Source organism: Lactuca serriola, chromosome 4 (genome assembly GCF_051521515.1).
Source record: "Lactuca serriola cultivar US96UC23 chromosome 4, Lser_US96UC23_V15, whole genome shotgun sequence".
Lineage (NCBI taxonomy): Eukaryota > Viridiplantae > Streptophyta > Magnoliopsida > Asterales > Asteraceae > Lactuca > Lactuca serriola.
This window is the reverse complement of record NC_136411.1, coordinates 387,995,352-388,014,653: the sequence shown is the minus strand read 5'-3', so window position 1 is coordinate 388,014,653 and position 19,302 is coordinate 387,995,352. Positions and strand designations below refer to the sequence as shown.

Genomic DNA, 19,302 nt, shown 5'->3' with positions numbered 1-19,302 from the left:
TCTGCGAATGTACAAGTGACTAAAGCATAGATGTGCTTTAGGCACTTGTATATTCGCAGATGGAAATGCGAAATCGCAGATGAGCTTAATCCATCTGCGATTTTAAGGGCTAATTTTGTAATTTGGGTTTTTTTTTTTTGTTATTTTCCACAAAGTAATTAATATATTTGGCTAAATTTGTAATTTTCTCATTATTTTATCCAATTTATTTTAATTATTATGAAAAAAAAAAGACTAGTTTGCCAATTTTTGGTTTTACCGAAGATTGTTTACATAAATGTCCTAACAAAAAGTTGAGAAAAGCTTATTGAAATTGTTAAAAATACATTGTTGTTTGTTTATGAATTAATATCGAAATGATGACTTAACAAGTTAAATTGGCTAAAAATATCAAGACATTAAGGTTGTGTTTAGTTACGGAAAAACAATTTTCATTTTCCGTTTTTTGTTTTCCCTTTTCGATTTTCGTTTTCCGTTTTCATTTTTCATTGAAAAATTTAGAAAACGTGTTTAGTTAAACTTATTTATTTTTCATTTTCAGTTTTAAGAAATTAGAAAACGTGTTTAGATGTGTATTTTTCTATCGGTTTTCATTTTTAGAAAACGGTAGCGGTGATAGGGTGTGGGTGGGGGCAGTGACGGTAGCGGGTCGGCGGCGGTGGTGGTGGCGGCGGCAATTGTGTCAGTGGTGGTGATGGCGGCGGCAACGATGGTGGTGGTGATGGTGATGGTAGGTCGGTGATTGTGGTGGTGGTGTTGGGTGGGTGGGGGTACGAGTGTGTGTTTGTGTGTGTATGTGTGTGTTTGTGGGGGTAGGTGTGGGTTTGTGTGTGTGTCTGTGAGGATGGGGGTAGGTGTGGGTTTGTGTGTGTGTGGGTGCATTGGTGGGTATGTATGTGTGCGTTTGTGGGTGTGGGTGGGTATGTTTGTGGGTGTGGGTGGGTATGTTTGTGGGTTGGTGTGTGTGTGTGTGTGTGCGGGTGGGTGTATGGGGGGTGGGTATGTATGTGTGTGTGGGTGGGGGGTGTTAAGGTGTGGGTAGGTAGAGGTGGATGGGGTGGGAGTGGGTGTGTGTTTATATTTTAGAAAAAATTTGGAATTAGAAAAATATGGAAAACAATGATTATCAGTTTTCAAAAAATTTTCATCCTCTTTGTAATTTTAGAAAACGGAAAATTTTCATTTTCCGTGAAAAATTTAGAAAAATAGACGAACTAAACGCGTTTCAAAAGTCTTATTTTTCTTGGAAAATTTTTGCGGAAAATGGCCTATTTTTCCACAGCTAAACGCACCCTAACCCTTTAACTATTTGCTCTTCTTTTTCCTCTTAACTGCTCTAATGTTTAAATTTATGAATATTTGGTTAAAAGTTAAAACTATGAATATTGAAAATGTTTTCTTGAAATGTAATATTAATTCAAGTGTGTGCTCTCTTTTTTTCAGATTTGAATCTAGATTTGATGATTCAAGTGTCGTCTGTTTACAAATGGAATTATGAATAATACCAAGGAGTAGATTAAATTTATTGTTTTAAGTAACATTTTAAACATACATAGATTACATATATAACTTTGGAAATATTCAGCAATAAACTTTTAGCTTAAACAAAAAACTGTAGATTTAAATACTTTATTTAAAAAATAATAATAATAATTAAAAGGAACTTTTTAATTTTTTTGATTTATAATTAACTTGAAAAACTAATAAATATTGTTTGCAAGATTTTCTAATTCCAATTTTTTACGCTCAACTTGTCCAAATAATTTACACACATTTAAGATTTTAACTCGTTAACTACCTGTCCAAATAATTTACACACATTTAAGATTTTAACTCGTTAACTACCTGTCCATATTGCCATCTATACAGCTTATAAGTTATAAACTGCACGTAATTAAACAGAACAAAAAAATACGCTCAAATAAAGATTTTTTTGGATATCTTTCAAAATGCGCGCTTTCAATTTCAACATTGAAAATTCAAACAAGAAAATATAACTTTGATCAAAACAAACACAAACAAAACCACCAACAATCCATCAAAACCAGAAAATTTCACAGATTCGCCACATCACCAACACCTATCTTCCAGGTTTCGGAGATCGATAAGCCTGATTCTGATGATACGGCGAGTTTGAAATCGACAAACTCCTACCCCCCTGCCCTTTCCCCCCACCATTCCCAATTCCATTCCCATTCCCATTTCCATTTCCATTCCGACTTCCAGTCCTTTCCGATTGCATCGCCTGAAAATATGGAGACGAACACGCCATATCTTTCAAATTCGGGAGCGGTTTCAGCGCTTCATGAACTTCACTCATCAGCGGTCTCGCTTTCGGGTCGCGGCTCAGACACAACGTCGCCAACTGCGCCGCCTTCTGAGCGCCGCGTATCGAGAATCTTCCTTCGAGCCGCGGATCGATTAATCGGTAGAACCGTCTTCTTTCTCCTAAATATGGACGGGCCCACTCCACGAGGTTGTGTTCTCCGTTGGGTCGGTTTTTATCCATGGATCTTCGACCCGTTATCATCTCCAGTAGAACTACCCCGAAACTGTACACGTCGCTCTTTGATGTTAAATGTCCTGAAATTTTATCCATCGGCTTTGTGAATTGTAAATTAGTTGGAAAAAAGAAATGACCTTTCTACCCTTGAATTGGAAAGCAAGATTTTTTTTTCTTGCTTGGGTAGAGTAATTTGAAAATGTTATCTGATTGCAGCATTGTGCTTTCGATTTCTTCTTATTGGGACATTGTACTTTAAAAAGTAAAAAATAGCAATGTACTTTTGCTTATTTGTGTATTATATAGCATCCTACTTTTGTTTTTTTTTTTCTATTAGGACATTATGCTTTCAATTTTTCTTATTAGGACATTATATTACATAGCATCCTGACTATAACATTGTATTTTCAATTTTCTTCTTATTAGGACATACTATGAAAAATCTAAAACAGAAGCATACTTTCGTTTATTTGTGTATTATAACATTGTACTTTTCAATTTTCTTCTTATCAGAACACGATACTTCGAAAATCTAAAATAGCAACAGACTTTCTATTACCACATTTTACTTTCATTTTCTTTTTATTATATAGGCATTGTACTTTACCTAAATATAGCATTCTAATTTCAATATTTTTTTTATTAGGAGATTTATACTTTGAAAAGACTACCCAACTGTAGCACTGAAAATTGTTTTGTATATATATATATATATATATATATATATATATATATATATATATATAATAAACAAAATCAATAAAAGTAGGTTGCTATTTCTTGCTTATAACCCTTGAAGGAAAATAACACACCTGTCATGACATACTCAGGGGCAGCATAACCATATGTACCCATCACACGAGTCGACACGTGGGTCTTATCGCCTTCCGGACCGTCTTTCGCAAGTCCAAAATCAGAAAGTTTTGCATTATAGTCCTGAAAATAAGTCATGACGGTCACAATAAGACTATTGTTGTACTGTGTTTGGTGTGCATTAGACTGATACTGATAATACTGTGTGTCTGATGTCAATGGGACAAAAACTACAAATTTTTGTTTTCTATCTCACTCCCACCTAAAAAGGTGGGCTTTTTTTTGTCTTTTTGTCCCCCACCCAAAAAGGTGGTGGGACAACAACTCTAGACTCCTACAAATTTCTTGTCGGTGCAAGTGCAAAAAAACATAAATGCCCTCCTCATCCTTTCTAGAATACTAATGTCAATGGAACAAAAGCAAAAAAGTGGATTTTTGTCTTGTCACATCCAAAAAGGTGACTCATGCCATAACAATTTCTTGTCTATGTGAAAAGACGTAAATGCCCTTCTCATCCTTGTTATAGAAATTAATCAAAAAAGGTGTAGTTAGGAATTTAAAGAGCCACAAACCGCATCGAGTAAAATATTTGATGTTTTAAAATCACGATAAATAACGGGTCTTTCTGCTTCCTCGTGAAGAAAAGCAAGACCCTTTGCAGCACCAAGTGCGATTTTCATCCTCATTGCCCATGGAAGTGGCAACGACCCTATAAAATTCAAGAAAATGTTTAAGACTTTCTATTAATAGAAAGAACCACAACATAGAATAAAAAACACGACATACTTCTGAACAAATGATTTTCCAAGCTTCCACGTGGCATAAACTCATAAACAAGCAGCCTTTGGTCATCCTCGATGCAATAACCAATTAATTTAACCAAATTTGGATGTAGGAGGTCTCCAAGAAAGTTAACTTCCGCCTATCACAAACCAAAAAGAATATATAAAAAAAGTCAACCATATTATCATTAAATACACATGGTTTCGTATCAGTTTGGGTAATATTTTAGGGATAATCACAAATACAACCATCATATACTCTTTATATTTAACAATTAGATCGCCTTTTGGTCCATGTACTTTACTTAAAATCACAAGTTTGGTCCACTCTTTGAAATCTTCACGATGTTATCCTTAAGTTTGCATGTTGTTGCGGATTTGGTCCATGTGCTTTACTCAAAATTACAAGTTTGGTCCAATTTAAGACTTGCATTTCATTGTAAGAGCCTAAATTCACCACAAAATGAAAACTTAAAGACGACTTCAAGAAAATTTCAAAAATTGGACGAAATTTATAATTTACTCATAAAAAAAAATCATATCCCTATATTTCATCTCCAAAAGGTCAAATAGTTAAAACCTAAAAACTTGATGGGTCAAACCGACCCGTTTTGATCCATTATCCAACCCACCAATTTCCCCACCTCTACTTTCCATAAGCTAAAAATATAATTTAAAAAATTAGGGTTAGAATTACATACGAGCCATTCTTTGTGACCTTGTAGACCATCATGGTTAAGGGTCTTGACTGCTACGGTCAAACCGGTGCCCGGTTTGACCGGGGCAGTTCCATTCTCATTGATCCATCCTTTAAAAACACAACCAAATCCACCCTCACCAAGTAAACTCTCTGGCCTAAAATTCCTTGTTGCAGATTTAAGTTCACTGAAATTAAACTTTCTAAGTTGAGAAGCAATTTTAAGTTCTTCTGTTATGTTCAAAGTCGATGTATTGCTTTCCTCATTGCTAGTTGTTGAAGATGATGCACATGGAACAACCGGTTGATCTGTACTTGTGTCATTTGTTGATTTACTTTCCGCTGTTTCACATTTAAAAAAAAAAGTTAATGAATTCAATCGGTTATTTAAGAGTTTAATTAATATATGCAACATACATACGCTTTTTTTACCAATAGAATCAATATATTGCTATTATTGGTAAGAAATAAAAGTATGTTGCTATGATAGGTAAGGAATTGTAAATTCCTTCTTATTATGTGTAAAGAAACCTACGTATGTTGCTATTATAGCTTTACATATTGTTGTTATAGGTATACAAAACACAAGTATGTTAATATTATAAATAAAGAAATGCAAGTATTTTGGTATTATGAGTAAAAAAATAAAGCGCATTGTGTAAATTGGAAAAAAAAAAAAAAAAGAGTAAAGTAAGTTGCTATTATAGGCAAGGAATAGTAAATTAGTGTGTTTGTTGTTATTATGTGTAAAGAAATGTAAGTATGTTGTTACTATGGGATTACATGTGATCGATAAAAAAAATGTGAGAAAAAAAGTACATTGTATATTGGTAAAAGAGTAAATTTGTTGCTATTTCGTGTAGTTTTTTTTTACCGATTTTTGAAAATACTAGAACTCGTGTGGAAAACATGTTACTATTTCTTTTTATTGTCGTAGGGAACATGATATGTTTGTTAGTAATACGTTTTAAAATGGTCAAAGAAACAATCGAAACATGAAACATGTGTTTCTACTTAAAAAAGAAACCAAAATACGCGTCAAAATCAAACAAAATTCAAAAGTGAGAAGCAATCTTTCCTTTTTGGTCATACCACAAATAAAGAGAGACACTTTCCCTTTAATTTTGTTCCCCATTGAGAAATGTATTTCTATTTTTGGGCACTAAGCCATTTTGAAAGTGGTTATGTGATATTGAATAATCGGATATGATTAAAAACATCAATGGTGATAGTGTATGGATATGCTTTTGCTACTTGAAGGTGTAAGAAACACTTTTGATGGTGTTCTTATTTTTAATTTTAATTACTATATTATAAGTGATTTGATCTACCATTTGACACTCTCTTTTGTTGCAACTAGTACCAAAACATTCATTTGACCCTTGAAAAAATCATTTTAACAACTTAAAATTATGCAGATATTTAGTACAGAATAATAATATGTTTTTCCATATCTACATATTGAAAAGAGTTTACAAACTTAAAATTGCATTTTAATGAATGAAAAACTTCAAAAGAAGGAGAGTATCGAAAGACAATCTACCTAGAAGCAAATGCAAGATTTCATTAACATAAACACAAATACACCACAACGACAAGAAATTAAAGCTAACAAAGATTCAATTATGCAAATATTTAGCAATGAATTAAATTACTGAATTCGAGTCTTGAAAAATTACCATATTGAGTGCTACTGCCGCTAATAGAGCTCTCAACTTTAGACCTTGAAGATATGCATCTTCCAAAGAATCTGAACTTAATCCAACACCCTGTTTCATTAACCTCGTCTTCTTTCTTCTTGCTTTCCTTCAATTTATCCACATTTAAAACCCTAGTTTTAATAGAATCAGGACCCACACCCATTTTTTCTTCAAAAACCCTAGATTTCAATTTCTCAACCACAAACCCCTTTAAATAATTAAAAAAGAATCACAACCCATCATGAGCTAAACCACACTCCATATACACCCCCAATTCAAACACTCTAAGCTCATCAAGATACAAAGCATCAAGCTTTTCCATTATTCACAAAAGGGTGTGTTCTTGAAAAACGGTAAAGCACAAAGGAAGTGAACCCCAGATCAGAAATCGGGTCGAATTTTTAAAAATGGGGTGGGGATCGATTTACCCAGATCATAAAATGACATGCAAAGACAATGGCGCCGAGAAATACGAGAGATTCATGGACGAAAAACTTTCAAGAACCCTAATTTCAAGAAGCCACAGGGGCAAACAGTTGAGAGTCAAAAATGTAGTCCGGATATTCCCACACCCACACACACTCACACACACACTATTTTTTTCTTGATAGAGACAGGGCGAAAGGGAAGAGGGGGTAAGACATAAAAGATATAGAATTTAGATATGTAGATATGAGTATATGTGGTAAAGAAAAAGTTTTTTTCTCAAGAAAAGAGGAGACGACAGGGCCAGTTATCGAGGCCAAGTAAGAAAAACAAGATGAGAGAGACGAAAGGAGGGTATTTGTGTCGCTCTGTGCGTTTCGCGTGAAAAGCAAAGCAAGGAAGAGGGAGAATAACATGTAAATGTATGGTGACTCGAATATAATATTACTCTATTACTACTATTTAGGTGTAAAATTAAGTCTACATGTTTGAAATTACATCCTAGGATATAATTTTTTATATTCTAAAATAAATATGCTTATTATTTAAAATTTAGCTTACAATAAAAAAATGTATTCTTCATATAAGTTTTTAGTTTTTACAGGTAAGTTCGTAGCAAAATTATATTATACGACCAAATCATATAACTTAGTTATTGGTGGTTAATGAATTTTTTTTCCAACTCCATTAAAATTAATTAAACTTTCATAATAAAATTTTATAGTTATTAATCAGTTATTTTAAATAAATCTTTTTAAATAAACTATTAATTATTAATTAAGATATATATATATATATATATATATATATATATATATATATATATATATATCAAAATTTTAAAGTTATTATAACTTCAAATTTAACATATAATTAAAAAATATAAATTTGAATTTTGAAGTGAGTTGCCTAATATATATAAATGACAAATGACATAATATTAATGACAGTGTTGTATTAGAATGACGCTTGGCAAATGGAGGTTAAAACTATTTTTTATTAGAATAGAGATGAGAAAATAACATTATAGCACAATAAACTTTTGGTTTTTGTCCCAAAATGATCATTAAAATATTTTTTTTATGTAATAGGTCGGTTAATATACAAAATTGATGTTAATTACACCACTTTTAGCAAGGAAATAGGGTAAGTTGGTTTCCTTGCTTACCTGGTAATTAGAAACAACATAATAAGATATTTCGCTGCCACGTATCAGTGTAAATGAGAGTAAAAGCTTGTCTTCTTCGTTTTCATTCCGTTATTCAAAAACTTTGAGAATTAACTAAGTTTTCAACTTCTCTAGAGAATGAACTCAATAAGCAGCCAAGTAGTAGCAATGTCAGCCTCGAACCCCGTTTGCGCTTTATCCTATAGTGGAACTCAACTATAAAGGGGGTATTTATTTAGCATCCTTTCTCTTATAATCATGGTGTCAAATACACATTCAGAGATCATGATTTTGCTGGTATGACATACTTTGAGTGTATTACCTAGCTCGAACGTTTCATACAAGTAGATTGTAAGAAGTTGTACAACTGTGAGCCATGTAATAATCCCTTTTTTGTTTGGCATTATGTCTGTTGCAAATGATAGGGACTATACAAGTTCCATTTTTGATGCTTATCGAACCGATGGTCAAATATCCTTTTATGTGGACCATGTTGATGAAGGAATAGAGAATTTGTTTAAAATTGAGAGAGAAGATGATTCCCATTATTATTGTATTATTGGTAGGGAAAACGAAAAGGACATTGGTTGTAACATCCCAAAATTTAAGACCAAAAATTTTGTTTTCAATTAAGTAATTCATAAAAATGATAGTTTGAAAACATATATAGTGTCATCCCATATCATAATCAAAAACCAATATCTCAATAACCAAAACGTGTCATAAGAAAAGAATCATCAGAGTACAATTCCCAAAGATCTCATGCAGGGAAAATCATAGTATGATGTGTTGCGATCATGCCGACTCTTTTCCTTTCGAAGAAGAAGTACTTGAAACCAAAACTGAAAACCGTAAGCACGAAGCTTAGTGAGTTCCCCCATCATACCACATACCATATAATAAACATACCGCCTAGCATATTCGGGTACTGGCCTACCCCTTCGGTCTCTTTCAACCGGTACTGCCTAGCATATCAGGGTGCTAGCCTACCCATTCGGTCTCTTCCAATCGGTAACTGCCTAGCATATCTGGGTGTTGGCCTACCCATTTGGTCTCTTTCAACCGGTAACTGCCTATCATATCTGGGTGTTGGCCTACCCACTCGGTCTCTTTCAACCGGTTACGGGGTCTATTTTACCCCTACCACTACTACATAATATCCTAGCATCTAAGCACATAAATCACATACTGCCTAGCATATATGGGTGTTGGCCTACCCTTTCAGCCTCTTTCGACCGGTTACGGGGTCTACTTCACCCCTACCACAACCACGTAATAACATAGCATACAAGCACGTAAGCCTCAACAAATATTGGCATACCAAACAATTATCACAAAGAAAATCATATCTACTGTAAACAACTATTAGTGGGCCGACATTGGTGCCTTCGACCCACTCATACCGGGAAGGTAACTCACCTACTCCTCGGATGGCTCGGGACTCCTCTCCTTAAAGAATAACAAGTTCCCTAGTTAGTTATTGGGCCCAAGTATGACTCCCTTATGGCCCAACTTCTAATTCATGTCCCAAGGTAAGGTCCCCTAGTCCTTGCCCTAATGGGCCTTTTCCCCCAAGGTCCAACCCATAATCAATTTAAGGCCCAAGTCCATTCCCTTAAGCTTTAAAGCCCAATAAAGCCCAATATCATAAATCCCAGTCCTAGGCCTAGAGGCCTTACTTGACAGTGGTTCATGAGGCCCAACAAATTCAGGCCCAATCTCCCAAGGCCCAAAAACCCATGTTAACCACTCTGCATGCATACGCACAGCGTACCTGGCACGTACCCATGATGTACGCTGGCTTTGACCAGAAGCGGGAAGCTAACATGAAACACGCAACGTACTAGGGGCTACGCCCGACATTCCTTCCAGTCACCCTAAAATCCTTCTTTTGACTTAATCCATTAAGTCCCAATGTCTAGAACGTAGATCTAGGCTCCTAACAACATCCTTAACCATAAAGTTATGAACTTTATGCTTTTGTATGCATGGATGGGGATTAAGACACCCATTAAGTCTATAAGCTCGCTTTGTGGCCACCTATCACTTGCATGGTTAGGGCTAAAACATCAAGATCTGATTTTTATGGTCCTAAATGCTTCCAAGAGCTCAAAAGGACATCTCTTATGGATAAATTCTTCCAAAACTCAAGAGACCTCAAATATGGGACCAAATGTGACATAAAACACCCTAAGACTACATTTAAGCATGAAATGGTCAAGGTTGGAGCTTGATACCTCAAATGAGTAAGAAAAGATGCCAAACATCTAGATCTACAAGCTCTCTTCAAGTCCTTGCTCCTTCTTTAAACTCCTTGCTCTTCAAAACTACCAAAACAAAACCAAAGTGCTCAAAGTAAGCTCAAGATACATGCAATGGAGTTAGGGTTCAAGTTGGGCACTGTGAGGACATGGGAGGCTGAGAGAATAAGGGTTTGGAGAATTATAAGTTGCTTAAATAGGGTGAAAACCCTAAAACTTAGGGTTTATGGTCTGCACTTGTACGACACGCGTAATCTTTGGTACGCGATGCGTACGTGAAAGACATGTGTGATCATCCCTTGTTAGTACGTTGCGCGTACACAGGGTGGTACGCCCAGCGTACGACACCCTGAAGCCCACTTAGTAAGGATCCAATGGATCCAAGCCCAATCAATATAAAATAATTAACTCAATAAATATATAGATAATACCTTGGAGAATTACATAGCGTTACAATTCTCCCCCACTTGAAGCAAACTTCGTCCTTGAAGTCTGCTGCGGCTGGAAATAGCTTCGGGTAGTGCTCCCTTATCTTATTTTCCGGCTCCCTCGTCCATTCTGAGCCCTTGCGGTATTGTTACTGCACCTTGACCAACTCTACCATCTTGTTCCTCAGATCCTTCGTCTTCCTGTCGATAATGGCTCTCAGCTGTCATCCACCTAAATGTCCTCCTAAGGAACCACCACGGAATCATCGGCTATGCACTTCCGCAGCTGCGAAACATGAAAGGTGTTATGGATCTGTTTAAGCTCTTCCGGAAGTTCCAACCGATATGTCACGTTGTCCACCCGGGCTGTAACCCTGAAAGGTCCGATATTCCTGGGGCCCAGCTTGCCCTGTTTTCTGAAGCGAATGACACCTTTCCAAGGTGACACCTTCAGAAGGACCATATCCCCGACTTGAAACTCCAAGTCCGATCGACGTCTGTCGACGTAGCTCTTCTACCGACTCTGGGTCATTTGGAGTCTACTCTGGACTTGCTGGATCATTTCTGTCGGCTTGATTACCATTTTGGTACTCCCTATGACCCTCTTCCCAACTTCACCCCAACATACCGGGGTCCTGCACTTCCTCCCATAAAGCATCTCAAAGGGAGGTCAGTCAATACTGGCGTGGGAGCTATTATTATAGGAAAAATCTGCCAAAGGAACGTAGATATCCTAATTACCACCAAAGTCTAGAACGCACTCCATCAGTATATCCTCCAAAGTCTAAATGGTCCGCTCGCTTTGACCATCCGTCTGTGGGTGGAATGTCGTGCTGAAGTGCATACGAGTGCCTAACTCGTCATGAAACGTCTTCCAAAATCTGGAAGTGAACCGCACATCCCTGTCAGAAATCACAGAAACCGCCACCCCATGTCGAGCTACTACCTCCTTAATATAGATGTCTGCCAGCTTCTCGATAGAAATACTCTCCTGGATCGGTATGAAGTGGGCACTCTTGGTCAATCGATTCACGATGACCCAGATAGAATCTACCCCACGTGCGGTCGTGGGAAGCTTTGTGATGAAATCCATAGTGATGTCTTCCCATTTCCACACTGGAATCTCTAATGGTCGCGTCTTGCCATGAGGTCGCTGATGCTTGGCCTTGACTTTCCTGTAAGTCAAGCATCGCTCCACATACCAAGCTATGTCTCGCTTCATGCATGGCCACTAATAATCAGGGTGAAGATCCTAATACATCTTTGTTACCCTGGGATGAATGGAGAATATCGACTTGTGCACCTCCTCCATCAGAACCTGACGTACACCTCCCTATTAAGGAACCCAGACCCTACGATGCAGGGTCAACAATCCACGACTATCATAGTCGAATGAAGCTACCCGCCCTATGATCCGCTCATACTTTCAATGCTCCTCCTTCATTCCCTCGATTTGAGCCTCCCAAATCCGCTCCAGAAGCGAAGTAATCACTATCATCCTCAGGCAAATATCCTGAATCGGAGTCGCGACCGCCTTGCGGGTGAGTGCATCAGCCACCACATTGGCCTTCCTCAGGTGGTAGAGGATCTCGCAATCGTAATCCTTCACCACATCCAACCAACGTTGTTGTCTCATGTTTAGATTTGGATGATCCAGCAAATATCTCAAGCTCTTGTGGTCCGTGTAGATAATACAACAGGCCTCATAGAGGTAATGTCACCAAATATTGAGGGCAAAAACAATTGCCCCCAACTCTAGGTCGTGTGTCAGGTAATTCGCCTCGTGAGGCTTCAGCTGCCTCGAGGCGTAAGCGATGACACCCCCTCTCTGCATCAATATTATGCCTAAGCCCGTGATAGATGCGTCACAATACACTACAAAATCCTTAACGTCCTCCGGCAGAGTCAATATCGGTGCCTTGCACAACTTCTGCCTCAAAGTCTCGAAAGTCGCCTGCTGCTCAGGCCCCCTAGCGAAAAGTCACCGACTTCTTGGTTAATCGGGTCAGTGGAACAACAATCTTGGAGAAATCCTGGATGAATCTCCGATAATAACCCGCCAGACCAAGAAAACTCAGAATCTTAGATGGAGACCTTGGAACCTCCCATCTCATCACAGCCTCTACCTTGGCCGGATCAACCAGTATATCGTTCTGGTTGACGAGGTGTCCCAGAAACTGCACCTCGCACAACCAAAACTTGCACTTGGAGAACTTTGCAAAAAGTTTCTCCCTCCTCAGTGTCTCCAGCACCTCCCTCAGGTGCTCCTCGTTCTGATCCTGAGTCTTGGAATACACCAAGATGTCATCGATAAAAACTATCACATACCGATCCAACATCGGTCTACACATGTGGTTCATGAGATCCATGAACGCGGCAGGAGCATTAGTAAGCTCAAACGGCATCACCACGAACTCATAGTGACCATAGCAAGTCTAAAAGGTCGTCTTATACAAAATCGTTGTCTCTGACTCGCATCTGGTGGTAGCCTGATCATAGATCAATCTTGGAGAACCAAGATGCACCCTGAAGCTGGTCAAATATGTCATCAATACTCTGGAGGGGATAACGGTTCTTCACCATTACCTTTTTCAACTCTCGATAAGCTATACACATCCGATGTGCCCCTCATTCTTCTTCACAAACAAGATCGGGGCTCCCCATGGCGAACTGCTTGGCCTGATAAATCTCTTGTCTAACAGTTCCTGCAGCCGTGTAGACAACTCCTGCATCTCGGGAGGAGCCAACCGATATGGTGCCTTGGATATTGGAGCCGCACTAGGAACTAGGTCAATCCTGAACTCTACCTGCCTCTCCGGAGGTACCCCAAGCAAATACTCTGGGAACACGTTTGGGTACTCCTGTACGATCGGTACATCGTGTATAGTCGCCTTATCCTTCTCCCAGGTATCCATGACATAGGCGACGTAACCTGCGCAACCCTGCTGAAGGTAACATCTTGCCCTCGCTGTCAAACACGAAGTCGGTCCACGTTGCGGCCTCTCGCCCTGAATCACTAACCATCCCCCACTTGGGGTCCTAACTTGCACTAGATTCTGCTCGCAGTCGATCACTATCCCATTGGGGCTCAACCAGTCCATACCCACGATAACCTTATTCCCTCGCAGGGGAATAAGGACCAAATCCACAAAGTACTACTCATCGAACAACTGCAGTGTACATCCTCGATGAACGCTCGCGACGTGAATGGTCCTATCATATGCAATCTCTACATCAAGGGGAGAGTCTAGCTCCCCTGGAGCTCCAACAAATTGCTTGTTAAGCGCGAGCGAGACAAAGGATTGGGTAGCCCCTGAGTCAAATAATACCATCACTGGGATACCTTTCACATGGAACGATCCTAAAACAATATACATAGAATGTAAATATCGAAACTGCCATAAAATAAAAACTAGGGAGAAGAAACATACCCGTCACCACATCTGGTACGACACGTGCCTTCTCGGCGGTCAGTTGGAAGGCTCGACTCCTCACCACAGGAGCATCTAACTTGCCCTGGTGGCCATTTGTGATCCACAGGGTCGCTGGAGTTGGCGCCACCACTAGCGCTCTTGATACCAATCTCAGGCAGTTGGCCTTTTTATGGCCTCGCTGATTGTAGTGAAAACAAAGCATGTCTGATGTCTGAATGGTGGGGCTAGGGGCAGTACAATCCCTGCTAAAGTCACCCAACTTGTCGCACTATAGGAGCATGACCCTCTACTCTGCACACTCCCTCATGCGTCTTGCCGCATTTCCCACAGCGGCTCCAACCCTGCTGGCCCTTCGACCTCGAGTCGAATCCCTTGGGTTTCTTCACCGAAACCCCAGTCGTCTAACCAATCTCCGCCTTCCTCTTCCTGATGTGCTCTATATCAATCTCCATCGTGCCCTGGCTATCCAATCATCCAAAGTCGGGCACGCCGAATAGCTGACATATTTACGAATGTCAGCTCTCAACATATCGTGGTATCGAGTTTTCTTCATCTCCTCGTCAGCCACGTACTGGGGCACCAACAAGGCCCTATCCCTGAACTTGGCGGTAATCTCTGCCACCATCTCCTTAGTTTTTCTTATATCCAAAAACTCCCTGGCCAGCTATTGAACCTCCACAGCTGGCACAAACTCTGCCCAAAACTTAGACACAAAATCCGACCAAGTCATGGCCTCAATGGCTGGTGCTCCCAAAGTATCACCGACTGCCTCCCACTAGTCTCTAGCTCACTCCCTCAAACACCCAGCATCGAATCTGACCTTTGATACCTCAAGGCATAAGCTCGTCACCTATGCAGACTCAATGTCTGTGATCCATCGCCTAGCCACAATGGGGTCTTTCACCCCATAGAAGTCTGGTGCTCCGCATCCCATGAAATCCTTGAAGGAGAGCGTACGAGTCCCTGACTTTCCAGGTGCCATGTCACTCCTGAACGCCCTAAGGTGATCCTCCATCAGCTCAATGACACCCTCCTTGATCGACCCAAAAATCATAGGGGTCGACTCAAGGATGCCTGTCGTAATCTCGAATGCAATGAACAAGTGCAATCCATCATCAACTGGTTCGGAACCTGTACCCGAACCTGACCCAGATCCTGAGCCCCCTGCCTAATGACGCATCACCACCATTCTGAAACAAAACACACAATCATCAGGGTCATACATAACATCGAGAGGTCTCACACTCTGCCACCTTGGTTCCCCGCAACTTTCCAAGAGTCGAGTATGGATCCTATACTTTCAGTAGTACGAGCCCATACTAGCTTCCACATCTATCCGTACTTTCCTCCTGGTTTGCCTTGGTTTACCAAAGTCGCTTCCTATCCATGTATACGATTCACAATCGAATGCAATGAACAAGTGCAATCCATCATCAACTGGTTCGGAACCTGTACCCGAACCTGACCCAGATCTTGAGCCCCTTGCTCAATGACGCATCACCACCATTCTGAAACAAAACACACAATCATCAGGGTCATACATAACATCGAGAGGTCTCACACTCTGCCACTCTTGGTTCCCCGAAACTTTCCAAGAGTCGAGTATGGATCCTATACTTTCAGTAGTACGAGCCCATACTAGCTTCCACATCTATCCGTACTTTCCTCCTGGTTTGCCTTGGTTTACCAAAGTCGCTTCCTATCCATGTATACGATTCACAATCGAATAAATCATGTCACTAATCTCATCCCAGGCTTTCCCTAGGGTAATCTCTGACCCACTCTCCACCATCGGCTGCATAATAAGTCCCTGTTATCTCTCCCTAACTAGCTCACAATACCATTACATATTACTAAGACCAGATAATTCTTCGAATGAGAGGTCCTACCCTACAATGTTTGGACTCAGACAAGAGCTGCGAAATAGGGCCAGACCTAACCTTCTGAAATTATTTAGTCCTTGTAATATGTTGTTGGATTAGGTGTCTAAGCCCATAACTATAATTGGTAGGTACTTGAATTGATAGCATCACAGTCCTTTTGGGTTGCCCTTAAACCTAGCAACCGGACAAGGAAATTATGAAAGGAGAGATATTGATTTATTATAAGATTAATAAATTAATATAAATGATTTATTAATATGTTAAAAGATTAATATATTGATTAGAAATCATAATGTATAATTAATAGTTAGCCAGAAATTAATTAGAATTAATTTTGGGGTTAACTGTATTAATTATAAAGTGCAGGGACTAGTTTGTAATTATCTAATAGTTGAATGGAAGGCTCCAGAACCTCCTTGGAAGGGGGTGGACGAAATCTATAGGGGAAACCCTAATGATTTCGTCCAAGGGGGCTTAGATAAGACCCTTGGGTTTGCTTAGGCCTAAGCAAAGGAGCATTAGGGTTTTCCCTAAACCCTAGATCCCTCAACTATATAAGGAGCCCCCCCAGCTCCTAAAATCGGTGACTCCTTCTTTGAAGAAAACCTAGGGCCGAAAATTGCATACTCTCTACCCTCTCTCCTTCAAGTTTCCTTCTTGCTAGTTCTTGGGTGTGATTTCATTAGAGGCATTACATTTGTGGTGCTAGGCTTCCAAGAAGATCAAGTTCAAGAGGATTATCAATTGTTTACTATAACAATTGAAAGGTATGTAACTCTTAAACCCTAGTTAGTTATTTTCGAAAATAGCCTCTCTCCTCTAGGGTTCTTGTTTGCAATTCAAAGTTATATGTTCAATAGTTAAAACATAGATCCAAGTAGGTTGCATGTGAACTTAGGAATTGTTTTTCTAGTTTATTTGTTTTACCTAAAACCCATCATATGCGTATTTGTTTACTAGTTGATTAAAGATAACTAGAACTCCTGAAAGCACAAAGCAAGTAGTATTCGAGCATGGAGTAACCAAAACCAGGCATATCCTAAACAGACCATCATATCACTGACTAATCAGTACTAGCATATAGTTGAATAAGCACATACAGTAGGCATACAAGGCATCCCTCCTAGATCCTTAGCCCTAATCTAGCATGTAGTTCAATAAGCACATACAGTAGGCATATAAGGCATCCTTCGTAGATCTTTAGCCCTAATCTAGCATGCACTTCACATATTCACACTTCATATCATAATATAACATGTATGGGTATCTTTGGGGAAACTTACTTGAGCCCGACCGATTACACACATCACACTCCTTGTTCTTTATAAAAAACCCATAATCTTAATTTTAGAAAATTATTTTTCTTGTAAAAATCTCTCAAACCCTCGATTTGAGTTTAGACATACCCGGCCGATTGCACAAATCACACTCCTTGTTCTTTATAAAGGCCCTCTCCCTGAACTTGGAGGTAATCTCCGCCACCGTCTCTATAGTTTGTCTACAAGCTACAACCAAGAGGTATTCATCTAACTTGTTTTATGTTGTAAATCTCTAAATTGTATGCTAGTTAGGGTTCATGCTTTGGATAAATGAAAATTTCATGTATAACTTGATAAAAATTAGATCCAAAGCATTAGGTTGTATGTGCACCTTAGGATTGTTATAGTACTCAAAACCCGTCAGTGGTATCAGAGCCTAGGGTGTTTTCTGTTATATTGATGCATTGGTTAATTGTTCAAAGTTAAAGCAAATTGAAATCTGCTCTCTGACTGGTGGACTCGATGAGTCCTATGAAGGAACTCGACGAGTCCATTGCCTGACCCGACGAGTTGGATCATCTGTTGGTAGATTTTCGGGGTTTTTTTGGCCAGAATTGGAGTAGGATCATTACCACAAACTATTTTGACTGATAAAAATCGTTTTTGTTATGATAAGGTAATGATTATTCTCATCCAATTGAAGGATAATTGTCAAATTTTGAGATAATTACTTGTTTATGTGATATATTAATTATTTGTAGTATTTGATGTGAATTATGTTTCTATATGAAATTAGATTATGTCAAATTTTTTGATATAGATAAATCATATGATTAATTTTATTGTTTTCAAATTTAATCTAAGAGGTTTTGAAAAGTTTTAAAACTTGCCCTTAAGTTTTGGAATTTAAAATTTGATTGAAAAGTTTTGATTTTGAAATATTTAAATTCTAAAACCTAGAGTTTAAAAAGTTTAAAAATCAACCCTTAACTGTTATAATATTAATAAGAGTAAATTACTGAAATCGTCCCTGTGGTTTGGTCAAAATTGCACGTTTGGTCCCTAACTTTTTTTTGCACTCGGATCATCCATGTGGTTTGCTTTTGTTGCGTTTTTCGTCCCTATGGTTTGGTAAAAGTTGCATGTTTGGTCCCTAACTCTATGTATGTAAGGGATGAAAAATGCAACAAAATCAAACCACAGGGACGAAAAACGCAACAAAATCAAACCACAGGGACGATCCGAGTGCAAAAAAAGTTAGGGACCAAACGTGCAATTTTGACCAAACCACAGGGACTATTTGAGTAATTTACTCTATTAATAACTTAATACTTATATATATATATATATATATATATATATATATATATGTATGTATAAGATACTCAGTCTTACCGTTAGTAGGCCTCATTCACGAAATTGGTCTATATAGGGGGTATAAGGAAATTGCCTATAAAATGGCGATTGAATGGGTGTTCACTCTCTCCCACCGCTTCCTTGACTAGTGGAGGGTCGTTAGCCAAACGCGTAGGATAGGACATTACTTCTCATTAAAAATTATAATGATAATTATAAAAGTAACTAAATGTTTTTCTAAATTCCCAATCTTAGTTACTTTAGGAAAAATGTGAAAATGGTGCTATTCCATGAAATTGCACTTTGTACCTTTCCAAGTCGTTAGTGGAGCGTGTGTGGTTTACTGACACACTAATTTGGACTAACAAGGGTGGCAAATGGTAGCTCGATGGTTGTCATAGATCAATGGAGTGTGTGTGATTCACCGACACATTGATTAGGTGATAAATGACATCAAGAGTACCACACATATTTGCATGGTTATTCACATCTTGTTTGTGATCCTCGGTATCCCAATCACATACTTGAAGGGCATAATCGAGATTAAACATGCCATTGAAAGGTTCAATGAATCTCAAAGATCTAGGATTTT

At 38.7% G+C, this 19,302-nt stretch overlaps 1 protein-coding gene across 1 annotated transcript; it reads right to left on the bottom strand.

The window, feature by feature from the left end:
- Positions 1-1,912: 1,912 nt before the first annotated feature.
- LOC145097810 (serine/threonine-protein kinase PBL34-like) lies at positions 1,913-7,319 on the bottom strand. The gene is made up of 6 exons (XM_079035450.1): positions 6,475-7,319; positions 4,800-5,137; positions 4,103-4,238; positions 3,889-4,025; positions 3,316-3,439; positions 1,913-2,583 (listed from the first exon to the last, which is right to left on the bottom strand). Exons 1-6 carry the CDS (start codon positions 6,656-6,658, stop codon positions 2,081-2,083), a joined length of 1,422 nt encoding a protein of 473 aa, XP_078891576.1. The 5' UTR covers positions 6,659-7,319; the 3' UTR covers positions 1,913-2,080.
- Positions 7,320-19,302: the final 11,983 nt, after the last annotated feature.